This window comes from Oncorhynchus tshawytscha, unplaced genomic scaffold, assembly GCF_018296145.1.
Source record: "Oncorhynchus tshawytscha isolate Ot180627B unplaced genomic scaffold, Otsh_v2.0 Un_contig_13491_pilon_pilon, whole genome shotgun sequence".
Taxonomy (NCBI): domain Eukaryota; kingdom Metazoa; phylum Chordata; class Actinopteri; order Salmoniformes; family Salmonidae; genus Oncorhynchus; species Oncorhynchus tshawytscha.
Window position 1 is genome coordinate 2388 of NW_024609248.1, and position 21050 is coordinate 23437.

General features: G+C 45.0%; 2 protein-coding genes across 2 annotated transcripts in view; both read left to right on the forward strand.

The window, feature by feature from the left end:
• Window positions 1-830: 830 nt before the first annotated feature.
• On the forward strand, window positions 831-20197 carry LOC121844481 (pleckstrin homology domain-containing family G member 4B-like; the record flags this gene model as incomplete). The annotated part of the gene is given in 3 exon segments (XM_042314623.1): window positions 831-969; window positions 9932-10119; window positions 20119-20197. Coding segments are annotated over 3 exon segments (406 nt in total), but the record flags the coding sequence as incomplete, so codon positions are not given.
• The window catches only part of plekhg4 (pleckstrin homology domain containing, family G (with RhoGef domain) member 4), a 78173-nt gene continuing 67162 nt past the window's right edge, over window positions 10040-21050 (forward strand). The window contains exon 1 of the mRNA XM_042314621.1: window positions 10040-10119. The gene's annotated coding sequence lies outside the window, so the exon portion shown is untranslated. The remainder of the gene's footprint in view (window positions 10120-21050) is intronic.

Below are 21050 nucleotides of genomic sequence, written 5' to 3' on the forward strand. Positions count from 1 at the left end.
TCCTAGCTGTCGTCTGAGTCAAGGGAGTCTCTCCTAGCTGTCGTCTGAGTCAAGAGAGTCTCTCCTAGCTGTCGTCTGAGTCAAGAGAGTCTCTCCTAGCTGTCGTCTGAGTCAAGGGAGTCTCTCCTAGCTGTCGTCTGAGTCAAGGAGTCTCTCCTAGCTGTCGTCTGAGTCAAGGGAGTCTCTCCTAGCTGTCGTCTGAGTCAAGGGAGTCTTCCTAGCTGTTCTGAGTCAAGGGAGTCTCTCCTAGCTGTCGTCTGAGTCAAGGGAGTCTCTCCTAGCTGTCGTCTGAGTCAAGGGAGTCTCTCCTAGCTGTCGTCTGAGTCAAGGGAGTCTCTCCTAGCTGTCGTCTGAGTCAAGGGAGTCTCTCCTAGCTGTCGTCTGAGTCAAGGGAGTCTCTCCTAGCTGTCGTCTGAGTCAAGAGAGTCTCTCCTAGCTGTCGTCTGAGTCAAGAGAGTCTATCCTAGCTGTCCTCTGAGTCAATAGAGTCTTCCTAGCTGTCGTCTGAGTCAAGAGAGTCTTCCTAGCTGTGTCTGAGTCAAGAAAGTCTCTTGCTGTCCTCTGAGTCAAGAGTCTCTCCTAGCTGTCTGTCTGAGTCAAGAGAGTCTCTCCTAGCTGTCCTCTGAGTCAAGAGAGTCTCTCCTAGCTGTGTCCTAGCTGTGTCCTAGCTGTGTCCTAGCTGTGTCCTAGCTGAAAGTGTCTTGTTTCTACTGTGCAAGGAAACGTTGTATTGGACTGAGGAACTACTGTACTGTCTTCAAAAGGAGCCTGCCTCTATCTGTCCTGCTGGAAGTCTAAAGGACTGTCTCTCTCTCTGTGTGTCCCTCCAGAGATGCCGTGGAGGTTGTGGCTGGTCTGTATGATCAGGTGGATGAGCTGGTTCACAAGCTGGTGATGCTGTCCAACCAACGCACTCAGGAACTGGACTTTATCATGGAGTTCAAGAGTCTGGAGCAGGGATTCAAGGAGGTGAGAGGGCTGGGTGTTAGGGTTGGGGTATAGGGCTGGGGTATAGGGCTGGGGTATAGGGGCTGGGGTATAGGGCTGGGGTATAGGGTTGGGGTATAGGGTTGGGGTATAGGGCTGGGTGTTAGGGCTGGGGTATAGGGCTGGGATATAGGGTTGGGGTATAGGGCTGGGTGTTAGGGCTGGGTGTTAGGGCTGGGGTATAGGGCTGGGTGTTAGGGCTGGGGTATAGGGCTGGGTTAGGACTGGGGTGTTAGGGCTGGGGTATAGGGTTGGGGTATAGGACTGGGGTATAGGGCTGGGGTTTAGGGCTGTGGTATAGGGCTGGGTTAGGGCTAGGGTATAGGGCTGGGTATATGGTTGGGGTATAGGGCTGGGGTATAGGGCTAGGCTATAGGGCTGGGTATATGGTTGGGGTATAGGGCTGGGTGTTAGGACTGGGGTATAGGGCTGGGTATAGGGCTGGGGTATAGGGCTGGGTATAGGGCTGGGGTATAGGGTTGGGGTATAGGGCTGGGGTATAGGGGCTAGGGCTGGGGTATAGGGCTGGGTGTTGGGGCTGGGGTATAGGGCTGGGTGTTGGGGCTGGGGTATAGGGCTGGGTGTTAGGGCTGGGGTATAGGGCTGGGGTATAGGGTTGGGGTATAGGGCTGGGTGTTAGGGCTGGGGTATAGGGCTGGGTGTTAGGGCTGGGGTATAGGGCTGGGAATAGGGATAGGGGCTGGGAATAGGGATAGGGGCTGTGGAGGGCTGGTTACAGGGATAGGGGCTGGGGAGGGGCTGGTTATATGGATAGGGGCTGGTTATAGGGATATGGGCTGGGGATAGGGGCTGGTTATATGGATAGGGGCTGGTTATAGCGATAGGGCTGGTTATAGGGATATGGGCTGGTTATAGGGATAGGGGCTGGTTATAGGGATATGGGCTGGTTATAGGGATATGGGCTGGTTATAGGGATAGGGGCTGGTTATAGGGATAGGGGCTGGGGATGGGGCTGGTTATAGGGATATGGGCTGGTTATAGGATATGGTCTGGTTATAGGGATAGGGGCTGGGGATAGGGGTTGGTTATAGGGATAGGACCTGGGGATAGGGGCTGGTTATATGGATAGGGGCTGGTTATAGGGATAGGGGCTGGTTATAGGGATAGGGGCTGGTTATAGGGATAGGGGCTGGTTATAGGATAGGGGCTGGTTATAGGGATAGGGGCTGGTTATAGAGATAGCTGGTTATATGTGCTGGTTATAGGGATATGAGGCTGGTTATAGGGATATGGGCTGGTTATAGGGATAGGGGCTGGTTATAGGGATAGGGGCTGGTTATAGGGATAGGGGGCTGGTTATAGGGATAGGGGCTGATTATAGGATAGAGGCTGGTTATAGGATATGTGCTGGTTATAGGGATAGGGGCTGGTTATAGGGATAGGGGCTGGTTATAGGGATAGGGGCTGGGGATGGGGGCTGGTTATAGGGATAGGGGCTGGTTATAGGGATAGGGGCTGGTTATAGGATAGGGCTGAGGATAGGGGCTGGGGATAGGATAGGGCTGGGGATAAGGGCTGGTTATAGGGATAGGGGCTGGTTATAGGATAGTGGCTGGTTATAGGGATAGGGGCTGGGGATAGGGGCTGGGGCTGATTATAGGGCCAGGATAGGGGCTGGTTATAGGGTTGGGGTTAGTGGCTGGTTATAGGGATATGGGGCTGGTTATAGGGATAGGGACTGGTTATAGGGATAGGGGCTGGGGTAGGGACAGGGGCTGGGGCTGATTATAGGGGCTGGTTATCGGGCCTGGGGATAGGGGCTGGGGGGCTGGTTTATATGGGCTAGAGGGTTAGGGGCTGGTTATAGGGGGATAGGGACAGGGCTGGGGGGGCTAGGGATAGGAGGGGGCTGGGGGTAGGGGCTGGTTATAGGGATAGGGACTGGTTATAGGGATAGGGGACTGGGGATAGGGCCTGTTTATAGGGATAGGATTGGGGTGTTTATAGGGCTGGTTAAGGGGCTGGTTATAGGGGCTGGGGATAGGGGCTGGTTATAGGGATAGAGGGCTGGGGTAGGGGTTGGTTATAGGGATATGGGCTGGTTATAGGGGCAGGGGACTGGGGATAGGGCCTGGTTATAGGGATAGGGGCTGGTTATAGGGACAGGGGCTGGGGATAGGGATAGGGCTGGTTATAGGGATATGGGCTGGTTATAAGGATTGGGGCTGGGGATGTTTATAGGGGCTGGTTATAGGGGCTGGTTATAGTGGCTGGTTATCGGTGCTGGTTAAATCAAATCAAATTTTATTTGTCACATACACATGGTTAGCAGATGTTAATGCGAGTGTAGCGAAATGCTTGTGCTTCTAGTTCCGACAATGCAGTAATAACCAACAAGTAATCTAACTAACAATTCCAAAACTACTGTCTTATACACAGTGTAAGGGGATAAAGAATATGTACATAAGGATATATGAATGAGTGATGGTACAGAGCAGCATAGGCAAGATACAGTAGATGGTATCGAGTACAGTATATATGAGATGAGTATGTAAACAAAGTGGCATAGTTAAAGTGGCTAGTGATACATGTATTACATAAGGATGCAGTCGATGATATAGAGTACAGTATATACGTATACATATGAGATGAATAATGTAGGTTAAGTAACATTATATAAGGTAGCATTGTTTAAAGTGGCTAGTGATATATTTACATCATTTCCCATCAATTCCCATTATAGGGGCTGGTTATAGGAGCTGGTTATAGGGGCTGGGGATAGGGGCTGGTTATAGGGGCTGGTTATAGGGGCTGGGGAAAGGGGCTGGTTATAGGGGCTGGGGATAGGGGCTGGTTATAGGGGCTGGGATAGGGGGGATAGGGCTGGTGGGGCTGGGGATAGGGGCTGGTTATAGGGGCTGGTTATAGGGGCTGGGGATAGGGGCTGGTTATAGGGGCTGGGGATAGGGGCTGGTTATAGGGGCTGGGGAAAGGGGCTGGGACTCTCAATCGGGCAGGAACTGGAGTTTATCATGTTTCAGGAGCCTGGAGAGGGAGTCAAGGAGGTACATAACAGCTTATAACTCTTATAGCTATGATGCATTATAGCAGAGTCTTCCAAACTAGGGGTCCTGATATGAAAATGGGTTCATAGACCTGGGGTATCAGTGACCTCCGGTAGCCTCTAGAGGAGGTTATCGTAAACAGAGCGGTTTCTGTTTTCTCCTACACATGTGGCTCTATCTTGTCAACCGTTTAAAATCAAATAACATGTTATTGGTCACATGGTTAGCAGATGTTATTGGTCACATGGTTAGCAGATGTTATTGGTCACATGGTTAGCAGATGTTATTGGTCACATGGTTAGCAGATGTTATTGGTCACATGGTTAGCAGATGTTATTGGTCACATGGTTAGCAGATGTTATTGGTCACATGGTTAGCAGATGTTATTGGTCACATGGTTAGCAGATGTTATTGGTCACATGGTTAACAGATGTTATTAGCAGATGTTATTGGTCACATGGTTAGCAGATGTTATTGGTCACATACACATGGTTAGCAGATGTTATTGGTCACATACATGGTTGGCAGATGTTATTGGTCACATGGTTAGCAGATGTTATTGGTCACATGGTTATTGGTCACAGATGTTATTGGTCACATACACATGGTTAGCTGATGTTATTGGTCACATACACATGGTTAGCAGATGTTATTGGTCACATGGTTAGCAGATGTTATTGGTCACATACACATGGTTAGCAGATGTTATTGGTCACATGGTTAGCATATGTTATTGGTCACATGGTTAGCAGATGTTATTGGTCACATGGTTAGCAGATGTTTTTGGTCACATGCACATGGTTAGCAGATGTTTTTGGTCACATACACATGGTTAGCAGATGTTATTGGTCACATGGTTAGCAGATGTTATTGGTCACATGGTTAGTAGATGTTATTGGTCTCATACACATGGTTAGCAGATGTTATTGGTCACATACACATGGTTAGCAGATGTTATTGGTCACATGGTTAGTAGATGTTATTGGTCACATACACATGGTTAGTAGATGTTATTGGTCACATGGTTAGCAGATGTTATTGGTCACATGGTTAGTAGATGTTATTGGTCACATACACATGGTTAGTAGATGTTATTGGTCACATGGTTAGTAGATGTTATTGGTCACATGGTTAGTAGATGTTATTGGTCACATGATTAGCAGATGTTATTGGTCACATGCACATGGTTAGCAGATGTTATTGGTCACATGGTTAGCAGATGTTATTGGTCACATGGTTAGCAGATGTTATTGGTCACATACACATGGTTAGCAGATGTTATTGGTCACATGCACATGGTTAGAAGATGTTATTGGTCACATACACATGGTTAGCAGATGTTATCTGTCACATGGTTAGCAGATGTTATTGGTCACATGCACATGGTTAGCAGATGTTATTGTGTAGTGAAATGCTTGTGCTTCTAGCTTCGACAATGCAGTAATAGCTAACAATTCCACAACGTATACCCCAAAATACATCTAAGTAGGAATGAGTTAAGGCTATATACATATGGACTAGTGATGTCAGTGAGGAACAGACTAAGATACCTTAGAATAGTATAGAAAACCAGTCTATACATATGAGATGAGTAATACATAGACTAAGATACAGTAGAATAGTATAGAAAACCAGTATATACATATGGACTAGTGATGTCAGAAAACCAGTAGACTAGTGATGTCAGAAAACCAGTAGATACATATGGACTAGTGATGTCAGAAAACCAGTAGATACATATGGACTAGTGATGTCAGAAAACCAGTAGATACATATGGACTAGTGATGTCAGAAAACCAGTATATACATATGGACTAGTGATGTCAGAAAACCAGTAGATACATATGGACTAGTGATGTCAGAAAACCAGTATATACATATGGACTAGTGATGTCAGAAAACCAGTATATACATATGGACTAGTGATGTCAGAAAACCAGTATATACATATGGACTAGTGATGTCAGAAAACCAGTATATACATATGGACTAGTGATGTCAGAAAACCAGTAGATACTATATGGACCATATGGACCTAAGGTGATGTGCAGAAATCGGTCCGTCATTGGACTAGTGATGATAAAATTCTAATAGTTCCCCTAATTTCAGTTTGTGCTGTCAGCTGACTAGTGACTGAGAACCACACCCGCCAAAACACAAAGAAATAGACAACATAGAAACTTGAACATGAATGCAGAAAACCAGTATATCACACCCTGACCAAACCAAATGGAGACATAAAACCAGTCTCTACGGTCAGGGCTGTGACAGATTACAGAACTCTTGTTTTTACATGGTGGAGGGCCGCACATTTCATTTATATATCAAAAATGGAGTCATGGGCCCTAAAGTGTTAGGGAACCAGTATATCTGGATTACATGTCAGGAAAACCAACTGTACATTAGGGGGCCTGTCATAGATTTACAGATATTGTCATTCTGTGTGTGTGTGTGTGTGTGTGTGTGTGTGTGTGTGTGTGTGTGTGTGTGTGTGGTTTTATTTTATTTATTATTTCTTAATTTTTTAAAATATTTTTATTATGAACACAACAAATACAAAAGCAGAAATATACAAACAAGAGTACATAAACCTAACATAACATAAGATACATATGGACTAGTTTGTGAAAAAGTGTTGTATGGTGTGTGTGTGTATTTTGTTTAGTGATGTGCAGTATATGATGACTGGATTCAGGAAACCAGTAGAGTCATATGATAATGTCAGAGAAGAGGAGGATTCATCTGGACAGTGATGTCAGGAAACCAGAATCTTCAGTGAGAGAAACTACACTAGCAATGAAAGTTCACGTCAGGTCCGTATCATTTGGACTCACAATAACACATAATAACAGTCTCTCAGATCTAATATGCTAGTCAGTTTATTTTCAAATAAAAATATTCTGACTGACTCCAACATCTTCTAACTCACTCCATCTTCTAACTCACTCCAACATCTTCTGACTCACCCAACATCATCTGACTCACTCAACCTCTTTTAACTCACCCGCCAACATCATCTGACTCCAACTTATCTGACTCCAATATCTTCTAACTCACTCCAACCTCTTCTGGCTCACTCCAACATCTTCTGACTCCTCCATATATCTTCTGACTCACCCAACCTCTTCTAACTCCTCCTCACTCCAACATCTTCTAACTCACACCAACATCATCTGACTCACTCCAACATCATCTGACTCACTGGCTGCATCTTCTGACTCACTCCAGCATCTTCTGACTGTGTCCAGCATCTTCTGACTCATTCCAACATCTTCTGACTCACTCCAACATCTTCTAACTCACAAATCCAACATCTTCTGACTAAACTAACCAACATCTTCTGACTCACTGACTGACTCATCTAACTGACTCCTCACTCCAACCTCTTCTGAGCTCACTCCAACATCTTCTAACTCTACACTGCCAACATCTTCTGACTCACTCCAGCTGATCTTCTGACTCACTCAAACATCTTCTAACTCACTGTCAACATCCCTCAACATAACTCTGACTGACTGACTGACTCCAACATCCTCTAACTGACACTCCACATCTTCTAACTCACTCCTCACTCCAACATCTTCTGACTCACTCCTGACTCCAACATGGCACAACTCTCTCAAACTCTCTCCCTCTCACATCTGAATCTGACTGACTGGCATCTTCTGACTCACTGACATCTTCTGACTGGCTGCTGGCAACTCTTGGCTGACTGGCTCCAACTCCAACCTCTTCTGACTGACTGGCTGACCTCTGTCTGACTGGCTCCAACCTCTGACTGGCTGACTCCAACTCTTCTAACTGGCCAACTGCTAACTAACTGACTCCAATGACATCATCTGGCTGACATCAACATCTTCATGACATAAGAACAGCCAAAATAAACATTTGCTTGTCAATAGATATTTTAAATCTGTGTATTGATAATGTACAAACACTAAATACTACCTCAGCTAGTTAACAACCACATCATAATGGCCATGCTAGCTAACAACACATTATAATGTAACATATTGACCTGCTACCTCCATGCAACCACATCATAATGTGTGTGCAGGTAGTGACTGGATTGAGTATTGGAAAGTCCTCCTGCTAGTTAACAACGCTCCATGCTAGCATTATAATGTATTGATAATGTATTGACATTAAATACTACCTCTGCTAGCTAACAACCACATTATAACAGACCATCTTCCAGCTAACTTCCACATTATAATGTATTGATAATGTATTGACATTAAATACTACCTCCATGCTAGCTAACAACCACATTATAATGGCCATGCTAACAACCACATAATCTCAACTAACCCACATTATAATGGCCATGCTATACATTATAATGTATTGATAATGCATTGACATTAAATACTACCTCCATGCTAGGCAAGCTACATTATAATGGCCATGCTAGCTAACAACACATTATAATGTATTGAATGTATTGCCACCTCCATGCTAGCTACATTATAATGATGCTAGCTAACACCACATTATAATGTATGATAATGCCATTGACATTAAATACTACCTCCATGCTAGCTAACAACCATTATAATGGCCATGCACTAAAACACTAAATACTACCTCCATGCTAGCTAACAACCACATTATAATGGCCATGCTAGCTAACAACCACATTATAATGTATTGATAATGTATTGACATTAAATACTACCTCCATGCTAGCTAACAACCACATTATAATGGCCATGCTAGCTAACAACCACATTATAATGGCCATGCTAGCTAACAACCACATTATAATGGCCATGCTAGCTAACAACCACATTATAATGCTAATACTAGCTAGTATTCACATTATAATGAATTCACAATGGATTAGTTTCCATGAAACAGCCGCCTGTCAATTAGCTGCCGACTTAGTGCAGTGTCCTTAGCTAGCTAGCTATGTTGCGCTAGCTAGCTATAGCTATGTTGCGCTAGCTAGCGAATATGCTAACGTTCGTTAGCTAAACATTTGGCTATGGGCTGCCACTGGCAGTATGGGATCATGGAGAGTGAATTCAGTTGTTTTTTTAGTTATCTAGCAGTGGGATCTGGCTGTTATCTACAGGGGCTTTATACAAAATAGCAACATTAGCGCAGCTAGCTAGATAGCTAGATAACATTGGAATCTAGACCATAAACTAAGCTTATAACACGGACATGCGTTGCCAAACAACACTACTGCCACCTTCAGGTTTGGAGTATGTTAACAAGGCTGAGTGACTGACGACGTCAAGGTCTTTGCTGTGTGAACACAAAAAGAGATTGACTGCCGACATTTTGTTCAGAGGTGTTAAGTAATGTCGACAGGCAAACATTTGACAATCCTACCGGTGTGTGTGTGTGAGCTATACAAGTTACTGTCTGTTCTGTCCTATAGGAGCACTGTAAGGGTTAGAGTTGACTGTCTGTTCTGTCCTATAGGAGCACTGTAAGGGTTAGAGTTGACTGTCTGTTCTGTCCTATAGGAACACTGTAATGGTTAGAGTTGACTGTCTGTTCTGTCCTATAGGAGCACTGTAAGGGTTAGAGTTGACTGTCTGTTCTGTCCTATAGGAACACTGTAATGGTTAGAGTTGACTGTCTGTTCTGTCCTATAGGAACACTGTAAGGGTTAGAGTTGACTGTCTGTTGGGAAGACTGTCCTATAGGAGCACTGTAAGGGTTAGAGTTGACTGTCTGTTCTGTCCTATAGGAGCACTGTAGAGGGTTAGAGTTGACTGTCTGTTCTGTCCTATAGGAACACTGTAATGGTTAGAGTTGACTGTCTGTTCTGTCCTATAGGAGCACTGTAATGGTTATTCTCTCTCTCTCTCTCAGTTGACTGTCTGTTCTGTCCTATAGGAGCACTGTAATGGTTAGAGTTGACTGTCTGTTCTGTCCTATAGGGTGTGTTTTAACACTGTAAGGGAGGCGAGGCGCTGCTGAAACGTCTCGAACGTTGGGAAGACTTGTCGTCAGCCGAGCTGCAGGTGTACGAGGTCAAAGTTCGATCCTTCTGGGTCCACCTGTTTTATCACGACTTCTCCCAGAGGGTAGAAGACACCAAGACCAACATTGACAAGACCGTTTACGTCTCTACGAGTTCTTCGACAAGGTAAGAGGAACTGCTATCTCACTTTCTCTCTGTGTCTTTCATCCTCTCTCTCATCCCCTGTTTCTCTCCTTCTCTCATTCTCTCTCTCGGATCTCATCTCTCTCTCGGATCCTTCCATAGGGTTTTCTCTCATTCTCTCTCTCCTTCTCTTTCTCTCATTCTCTTTCTCTGTCTTTCATAGGGTTTCTTTATCAGGATCCTGTTTTATTCTCTCTCTTCTCTCTCATTCTCTCTGTCTTTCTCTCATTCTCTCTATTCTCTCTCTCTCTTTATTCTCTAGGGTGTGTTCTCTCTCTTCATTCTCTCTGTCTTTCTCTCATTCTCTCTCTCTCATTCTCTCCTTCCTCTCTCTTTATCTCCTTCTCTTTATCTCTCTCTGTCTTTCTCTCATTCCTGTCTTTCTCTCTCTTCTCATTTCTTTCTCTCTCTCTCATTCTCTCTGTCTTTCTCTCATTCTTTCTCTCCTTCTCTCTCTCTCTCTCTCATTCTCTCTTCTCTCTCTCCTCTCTCTCTCTCTCTCATCTCTCTCTTATCTCTCCTCTATCTATCTTGCCCCCTCTTTCTCTGTCTCAGGCTCTCTTTACTGCCTCAGCATCATTCACAAGACTTCGGTGTGGCACATGCTATTTCGTTAGGATTTGTTTTATCAGGATCCTTCCATAGGGTTTGTTTTATCAGGATCCTTCCTGTTTTATCCGGATCCTTCCATAGGTGTGTTTTATCGGATCAGGATCCTTCCATAGGGTGTGTTTTATCCGGATCCTTCCATAGGGTGTGTTTTATCCGGATCCTTCCATAGGGTGTGTTTTATCCGGATCCTTCCATAGGGTGTGTTTTATCGGATCCTTCCATAGGTTTGTTTTTTGTTTTATCGGATCCTTCCATAAGTGTGTTTTATCCGGATCCTTCCATAGTGTGTTTTATGTGTTTTATCCGGATCCTTCCATAGGGTTTGTTTTATCCGGATCCTTCCATAGGGTGTGTTTTAGGGCTTCCATGTTTTATCAGGATCCTTCCATAGGGTGTGTTTTATCCGGATCCTTCCATAGGGTGTGTTTTATCCGGATCCTTCCATAGGTGTGTTTTATCCGGATCCTTCCATAGGGTTTGTTTTATCAGGATCCTTCCATGTGTTTTATCCGGATCCTTCCATAGGTTTGTGTGTTTTATCAGGATCCTTCCATAGGGTGTGGGTTTGTTTTATCAGGTGTTTTATCCGGATCCTTCCATAGGTGTGTTTTATCCGGATCCTTCCATAGGGTGTGTTTTATCCGGATCCTTCCATAGGTAGGTGTGTTTTATCCGGATCCTTCCATAGGGTGTGTTTTATCCGGATCCTTCCATAGGGTGTGTTTTATCCGGATCCTTCCATAGGGTGTGTTTTATCCGGATCCTTCCATAGGGTGTGTTTTATCCGGATCCTTCCATAGGGTGTGTTTTATCATAGGGTGTGTTTTATCCGGATCCTTCCATAGTGTGTTTTTTCCATAGGAATTGTGTTTTATCCGGATCCTTCCATAGGGTTTGTTTTATCAGGATCCTTCCATAGGTGTGTTTTATGATCCTTCCATAGGGTGTGTTTTATCCGGATCCTTCCATAGGGTGTGTTTTATGTGTTTAGGATCCTTCCATAGGGTGTGTTTTATCCGGATCCTTCCATAGTGTGTTTATCCGGATCCTTCCATAGGGTGTGTTTTATCCGGATCCTTCCATAGGGTGTGTTTTATCCGGATCCTTCCATAGGGTGTGTTTTATCAGGATCCTTCCATAGGGTGTGTTTTATCCGGATCCTTCCATAGGGTGTGTTTTATCCGGATCCTTCCATAGGGTGTGTTTTATCCGGATCCTTCCATAGGGTGTGTTTTATCCGGATCCTTCCATAGGGTGTGTTTTATCCGGATCCTTCCATAGGGTGTGTTTTATCCGGATCCTTCCATAGGGTGTGTTTTATCCGGATCCTTCCATAGGGTGTGTTTTATCCGGATCCTTCCATAGGGTGTGTTTTATCCGGATCCTTCCATAGGGTGTGTTTTATCCGGATCCTTCCATAGGGTGTGTTTTATCCGGATCCTTCCATAGGGTGTGTTTTATCAGGATCCTTCCATAGGGTGTGTTTTATCCGGATCCTTCCATAGGGTGTGTTTTATCAGGATCCTTCCATAGGGTGTGTTTTATCCGGATCCTTCCATAGGGTGTGTTTTATCCGGATCCTTCCATAGGGTGTGTTTTATCCGGATCCTTCCATAGGGATCCTTCCATAGTGTTTTATCCGGATCCTTCCATAGGGTGTGTTTTATCCGGATCCTTCCATAGGGTGTGTTTTATCCGGATCCTTCCATAGGGTGTGTTTTATCAGGATCCTTCCATAGGGTGTGTTTTATCCGGATCCTTCCATAGGGTGTGTTTTATCCGGATCCTTCCATAGGGTGTGTTTTATCCGGATCCTTCCATAGGGTGTGTTTTATCCGGATCCTTCCATAGGGTGTGTTTTATCCGGATCCTTCCATAGGGTGTGTTTTATCCGGATCCTTCCATAGGGTGTGTTTTATCCGGATCCTTCCATAGGGTGTGTTTTATCCGGATCCTTCCATAGGGTGTGTGTGTTTTATCCGGATCCTTCCATAGGGTGTGTGTTTTATCCGGATCCTTCCATAGGGTGTGTTTTATCCGGATCCTTCCATAGGGTGTGTTTTATCCCGGATCCTTCCATAGGGTGTGTTTTATCCGGATCCTTCCATAGGGTGTGTTTTATCCGGATCCTTCCATAGGGTGTGTTTTATCCGGATCCTTCCATAGGGTGTGTTTTATCCGGATCCTTCCATAGGGTGTGTTTTATCCGGATCCTTCCATAGGTGTGTGTTTTAGGGTGTGTTTTATCCGGATCCTTCCATAGGGTGGGTAGGTGTGTTTTATCCGGATCCTTCCATAGGGTGTGTTTTATCCGGATCCTTCCATAGGGTGTGTTTTATCCGGATCCTTCCATAGGGTGTGTTTTATCCGGATCCTTCCATAGGGTGTGTTTTATCCGGATCCTTCCATAGGGTGTGTTTTATCCGGATCCTTCCATAGGGTGTGATCCTTCCTGTTTTATCCGGATCCTTCCATAGGGTGTGTTTTATCCGGATCCTTCCATAGGGTGTGTTTTATCGGATCCTTCCATAGGGTGTGTTTTATCCGGATCCTTCCATAGGGTGTGTTTTATCCGGATCCTTCCATAGGGTGTGTTTTATCGGATCCTTCCATAGGGTGTGTTTTATCCGGATCCTTCCATAGGGTGTGTTTTATCAGGATCCTTCCATAGGGTGTGTTTTATCCGGATCCTTCCATAGGGTGTGTTTTCAGGATCCTTCCGGATCCTTCCATAGTTTGTCAGGTGTTTTATCAGGATCCTTCCATGTGTGTTTTATCCGGATCCTTCCATAGGGTGTGTGTTTTATCAGGATCCTTCCATAGGGTGTGTTTTCAGGATCCTTCCATAGGGTGTGTCCATAGGGTGTGTTTTATCCGGATCCTTCCATAGGGTTTGTTTTATCAGGATCCTTCCATAGGGTGTGTTTTATCAGGATCCTTCCATAGGGTGTGTTTTATCAGGATCCTTCCATAGGGTGTGTTTTATCAGGATCCTTCCATAGGGTGTGTTTTATCAGGAGCTTTTCTTCTTTGTTTGACTGTAACTCCTGCAGATTGAAGTATTTCTTGCAGTAAAATGATCCACCAAATGTACATTTTGATTCGGGAACAGATGTGGAGAAATATGATTTATTTCTTTCAGCATCTAGAGAGAATGTGAATGTGTAGTTAGCACCTTTATAGACGGTCCCTATCTTTATCAGCATCTAGAGTGAATGTGAGTGTATAGTTAGGGACCGTCTGTAAAGGTCCTCTTTATCAGCATCTAGAGAGAATGTGAATGTGTAGTTAGCACATTTACAGATGGTCCCCTAACTACACATTCACATTCTCTCAAGATACTGATAAAGATAGGGATCGTCTGCAAATGTGATATCTTTATCAGTATCTTGAGAGAATGTGAATGTGTAGTTAGGGACTGTCTGTAAAGGTACCCTCTTTATCAGCATCTAGAGAGAATGTGAATGTGTAGTTAGGGACCGTCTGTAAAGGTACCCTCTTTATCAGTATCTTGAGAGAATGTGAATGTGTAGTAAGGGACCGTCTGTAAAGGTACTATCTTTATCAGCATCTAGAGAGAATGTGAATGTGCAGTTAGGGACCGTCTGTAAAGGTACCCTCTTTATCAGCATCTAGAGAGAATGTGAATTTAAAGTTAGGAACCGTCTGTAAAGGTGTTATCTTTATCAGCATCTAGAGAGAATGTGAATGTGTAGTAAGGGACCGTCTGTAAAGGTGCTACCTTTATCAGCATCATAAAAGCTGATAGTATTTCAACCACAGAAAATATGCATCCAAGCCGACCTGACATCTGATCAGAAACATGTTGGGTCGTTTTTCACAGCTTTCTATTTTCCTTTCAACCGGTCAAACTGATTCAGAAAATAATTTCCAGTCATTTATTTTTATTGCATTTTCTCCCTGGTCCCTAAAAAATATATTTTTGATCCTTAAAGGAGTGGAGATGACAGAGAACTTGACCGATAGGAAAAATGGCTGCCTAAGTATGATCCCCAATCAGAGACAACGATATACAGCTGCCTCTGATTGGCAACCATGCTAGGCCAAAAAGAAAAAGAAAACATAGATATACAAAAACTAGAGTACCTAACCAAAAATATAGAGAATAAACAGGGATCTGACTGGTGGTTACGGATGGGCTATTAGTAATTGTGGGTCTGTGCGGGTGAACAAACAGCAGACCACACACCTCTGTGTGTGTGTGTGTGTGTGTGTGTGTGTGTGTGTGTGTGTGTGTGTGTGTGTGTGTGTGTGTGTGTGTGTGTCTTAGAGCAGTGTCAGGAGGGACTGTAGACACACTGTGTTACAAAGAGCTCTCTCAGTGACCTGTGACTTCACTGCCTTGACATACAATTGTCTCTCACCACAGCCATACACACAGTGTGTGTGTGTGTGAGAGAGAGTGAGGTCACAACATTGTCAGTCACTTCCTTGTCTCAGTCAGATCTTAGACAAGGCATACTGCTGTAGTAAGGATCATACTCTGAGCTGCTGTAGAGACTTAGACAGAACAGGATCTTAGACAGGGCATACTGTAAGCTCTGTAGAGACTTAGACAGAACAGGATCTTAGACAAGGCATACTGTAAGCTCTGTAGAGACTTAGACAGAACAGGATCTTAGACAGGGCATACTGTAAGCTCTGTAGAGACTTAGACAGAACAGGATCTTAGACAAGGCATACTGTAAGCTCTGAGCTGCTGTAGAGAATTAGACAGAACAGTATTAAAGACAAGTTAACCAACTCCATAAACATTAACCAATAGAGGTCTATCTGTCGGTCCTCAATTTAAACTCGTTAACAGTCTGCTGAAGAAAATGTCTGACTTGACAAACCTGTTCCAGGGTTTGACTTTGAACTGGGCATAGATGATGTGATGAACCCGATTGAACCCCTGAACGAGTGTATTTTACTTTCTGGTAGCCTTCTCATACGGAATAATACTGAGTCAGTTCAGCCAAGCTGGTCGTCTTTTGTCTCTCCAGAGCCAATACTCTCAGACACTAAAATATCAGCAGCCCTCTATCAATGTTTATCACTCAGTAGCCAGCCAGTCAGCCAGCCAGTCAGCCAGCCAGTCAGTCAGTCAGCCAGTCAGTCAGCCAGTCAGCCAGCCAGTCAGTCAGCCAGTCAGTCAGTCAGCCAGTCAGTCAGCCAAGCTTGTCGTCTGTTGTCTCTCCAGAGCCAATACTCTCAGACACTAAAATATCAGCAGCCCTCTATCAATGTTTATCACTCAGTAGCCAGCCAGTCAGTCAGTCAGTCAGCCAGCCAGTCAGCTAGCCAGCCAGTCAGTCAGCCAAGCTTGTCGTCTGTTGTCTCTCCAGAGCCAATACTCTCAGACACTAAAATATCAGCAGCCCTCTATCAATGTTTATCACTCAGTAGCCAGCCAGTCAGCCAGCCAGTCAGTCAGTCAGCCAGCCAGTTAGCTAGCCAGCCAGTCAGTCAGCCAAGCTTGTCGTCTGTTGTCTCTCCAGAGCCAATACTCTCAGACACTAAAATATCAGCAGCCCTCTATCAATGTTTATCGCTCAGTGTCCAGCCAGCCAGTCAGTCAGCCAGCCAGTCAGCTAGCCAGTCAGCCAGCCAGCCAGCCAGTCAGCCAGCCAGTCAGCTAGCCAGTCAGTCAGCCGGTCAGCCAGCCAGCTAGCCAGCTAGCCAGTCAGCCAGCCAGCCAGCCATCCATCCAGCCAGCCAGCCAGTCGCCCCTCCAGTCACAGCTGCTAACTACAACTACATTCTCCACCAGTCTCCATGGCTGTGTTCCAAATGGCACCCTGTTCCCTATAGGTCTCTGGTGAAAAGTAGTGCACTATATAGGGAATAGGGTGCCATAGGGCTCTGGTCTAAAGTAATGCACTATATAGGGAATAGGGTGCCATAGGGCTCTGGTATAAAGTAGTGCACTATATAGGGAATAGGGTGCCATAGGGCTCTGGTCTAAAGTAGTGCACTATATAGGGAATAGGGTGGTATATGGGATGATGTCTCTCTCTCTCTGCAGACAGACAGTCCCTCTCTCTCTCAGGGTCAGCAGCCATGACTACAGCCCACAACAGCTGTCCTCCCTACAGAATGATCAGTATCACATTTACAGATTAGCATAATCATAGCACCCCTCCCACCTTGTTCTCCCCCCTCCTCTCTTCCTCCCCTCAAACCACGGCAGAGTGACCCCGGTGTGGGTGTTAGCAGAGCTACACTATCTCCTACCATCTGTTGACATATTGAGCTGTTAGCTGTGTTGATGTTAACCATATTGAGCTGCTAGCTGTTAGCTGTGTTAATGTTAACCATATTGAGCTGGTAACTGTTAGCTGTGTTAATGTAAATCATATTGAGCTGGTAGCTGTTAGCTGTGTTAATGTTAACCATATTGAGCTGTTAGCTGTTAGCTGTGTTAATGTAAATCATATTGAGCTGGTAGCTGTTAGCTGTGTTAATGTTAACCATATTGAGCTGTTAGCTGTGTTGATGTTAACCATATTGAGCTGTTAGCTGTGTTAATGTTAACCATATTGAGCTGTTAGCTGTTAGCTGTGTTAATGTTAACCATATTGAGCTGTTAACTGTGTTAATGTAAATCATATTGAGCTGTTAGCTGTGTTAATGTTAACCATATTGAGCTGCTAGCTGTTAGCTGTGTTAATGTTAACCATATTGAGCTGCTAGCTGTGTTAATGTTAACCATATTGAGCTGTTAGCTGTGTTAATGTTAACCATATTGAGCTGCTAGCTGTGTTAATGTTAACCATATTGAGCTGTTAGCTGTGTTAATGTTAACCATATTGAGCTGTTAGCTGTGTTAATGTGAATCATATTGAGCTGCTAGGTATGTTAATCATATTGAGCTGTTAGCTGTTAGCTGTGTTAATGTTAATCATATTGAGCTGTTAGCTGTGTTAATGTTAACCATATTGAGCTGTTAGCTGTGTTAATGTGAATCATATTGAGCTGCTAGCTGCTAGCTGTGTTAATGTGAATCATATTGAGCTGCTAGCTGTGTTAATGTGAATCATATTGAGCTGCTAGCTGCTAGCTGTGTTAATGTTAACCATATTGAGCTGTTAGCTGTGTTAATGTGAATCATATTGAGCTGCTAGCTGCTAGCTGTGTTAATGTTAACCATATTGAGCTGTTAGCTGTGTTAATGTTAACCATATTGAGCTGTTAGCTGTGTTAATGTTAACCATATTGAGCTGTTAGCTGTGTTAATGTTAACCATATTGAGCTGTTAGCTGTGTTAATGTGAATCATATTGAGCTGCTAGCTGTTAGCTGTGTTAATGTTAACCATATTGAGCTGTTAGGTATGTTAATCATATTGAGCTGTTAGCTGTTAGCTGTGTTAATGTTAATCATATTGAGCTGTTAGCTGTGTTAATGTTAACCATATTGAGCTGTTAGCTGTGTTAATGTTAACCATATTGAGCTGCTAGCTGTGTTAATGTTAACCATATTGAGCTGTTAGCTGTTAGCTGTGTTAATGTGAATCATATTGAGCTGCTAGCTGTGTTAATGTAAATCATATTGAGCTGCTAGCTGCTAGCTGTGTTAATGTTAACCATATTGAGCTGTTAGCTGTGTTAATGTTAAGCATATTGAGCTGCTAGCTGTGTTAATGTAAATCAAAAGACACAGATAGACAACAGGGATATGACACAACACAGAAGACCTGGTCTTCATGTAGGAACAACACCCATCTCTTTGTAATTCAGCCCAGCCTGAAGGAACCTGACTGGGTTTGGTATTATCTTCCACTAGCCTGGTCCCAGATCAGCCCAGCCTGAAGGAACCTGACTGGGTTTGGTATTATCTTCAACTAGCCTGGTCCCAGATCAGCCCAGCCTGAAGGAACCTGACTGGGTTTGGTATTATCTTCCACTAGCCTGGTCCCAGATCAGCCCAGCCTGAAGGAACCTGACTGGGTTTGGTGTTAACTTCCACTAGCCTGGTCCCAGATCAGCCCAGCCTGAAGGAACTTGACTGGGTTTGGTATTATCTTCCACTAGCCTGGTCCCAGATCTGTTTGTCTCGCTCTTTCCCAACTTCATTGCTCATTGTCAAGCCCAACAGTCTGGCCTCACAAAGCAATCTTCCAGTACAAAAAAAACAGTACATGGTGATGGTCCATACCAGTACATGGTGATGGTCCGTACCAGTACGTAGTAAGGGTCCGTACCAGTACATAGTTAAGGTCCATACCAGTACATAGTAATGGTCCGTACCAGTACATGGTGATGGCCCGTACCAGTACATGGTGATGGTCCATACCAGTACATGGTGATGGTCCATACCAGTACATGGTGATGGTCCATACCAGTACATGGTAATTGACTGTACCAGTACATAGTGATGGCCCATACCAGTACATGGTGATGGTCCATACCAGTACATAGTGATGGTCCATACCAGTACATGGTGATGGTCCATACTAGTACATGGTGATGGTCCGTACCAGGTCCGTTTTTGTTAGATTAAATTCATTTATTTCCTCATCAATCTACACACAATAGCCCATAATGACATCACAATACCCCATAATGACATCACAATACCCCATATTGACATCACAATACCCCATATTGACATCACAATAAACCATAATGACATCACAATACCCCATAATGACATCACAATACCACATAATGACATCACAATACCCCATAATGACATCACAATTGTTATGGTGTATTGTGTGTAGATTGAAATAAATGAATTTAATCCATTTTAGATTAAGGCTGTAACGTAACAAACTGTGGGAAAAGTCAATACTTCCCGAAAGCGCTGTATCCAATGACCCATATAGTTTACTGAGTTGACATGCTTTTTGTTATCCTCAAGGACAAACAGAAAAAGTTCTGGAAGTCTCTCCGAAAGCTGTGACAGGAAGATAAAGACATGTATTGGACCAAATATAGACATTGTTTGTGTTCCACCAACTCTGTGTGTTCTTCTGTCTCACAGAGTAGGGATGCCACACAATGCCAATCCACATCCACACCACAGCCCTGTGCTCTGACACGTATTCTAACCCCTCCAGCCAAACCGACCGACAGCCCTGTGCTTTGACACGTATTCTATATCCCTCCAGCCAAACCGACCGACAGCCCTGTGCTCTGACACGTATTCTAACCCCTCCAGCCAAACCGACCGACAGCCCTGTGCTCTGACACGTATTCTATATCCCTCCAGCCAAACCGACCGACAGCCCTGTGCTTTGACACGTATTCTATATCCCTCCAGCCAAACCGACCGACAGCCCTGTGCTCTGACACGTATTCTAACCCCTCCAGCCAAACCGACCGACAGCCCTGTGCTCTGACACGTATTCTAACCCCTCCAGCCAAACCGACCAACAGCCCTGTGCTCTGACGCGTATTCTAACCCCTCCAGCCAAACCGACCAACAGCCCCGTGCTCTGACACGTATTCTAACCCCTCCAGCCAAACCGACCGACAGCCCTGTGCTCTGACACGTATTCTAACCCCTCCAGCCAAACCGACCAACAGCCCCGTGCTCTGACACGTATTCTAACCCCTCCAGCCGAACCGACCGACAGCCCCGTCACAGATCAGGGAAAGTGACAGTTAGCGCTGAGGTGAAGGGAGGAGGAGGAGGAGGGTGTTTGTGACTAAAGGGCAGATTTACACATCGCACTGATCATCTCCCATTGAAAGTGAGCGCTGCGCTGATCATTGACTTGTGCTGTGATTGTGATTTGGCCTGGGGGACACGGGATAGGAGACGGGGGTGGGGGTTTGGAGACGGGGGGTAAGGGGTAGACAGGGGTGTTTGGGGTATGGGCCGGGGTGCATCGTATGTGGTCTGCCCCTTCCCAGCATGTCGCATGCCGGTCAGTAACCTCCTTAGGCACCAGATGGTCCCAAAGACAGAGTACAGTGCTTGGGTGTGTGCGTGTGCGTGCGAGCGAGCGTGGGTGTGTGTGTGGGTGCGTGCGAGCGTGCGTGCGGCGTGGGTGTGTGTGTGGGTGCGTGCGGCGTGCGTGCGGCGTGGGTGTGTGTGTGTGGGTGCGTGCGAGCGTGGGGTGTGTGTGTGGGTGCGTGCGTGCGAGCGTGGGTGTGTGTGTGTGGGTGTGATGAAGTCTCACATGTCTGAGAGGAATACAAAAGGCTGTGCAAGAACGATCAGTCGTGACTCGTAGACTCCACTGTAGAGATATCAGAACGATCAGTCGTGAGTCCACTGTAGAGATATCAGAACGATCAGTCGTGAGTCCACTGTAGAGATATCAGAACGATCAGTCGTGAGTCCACT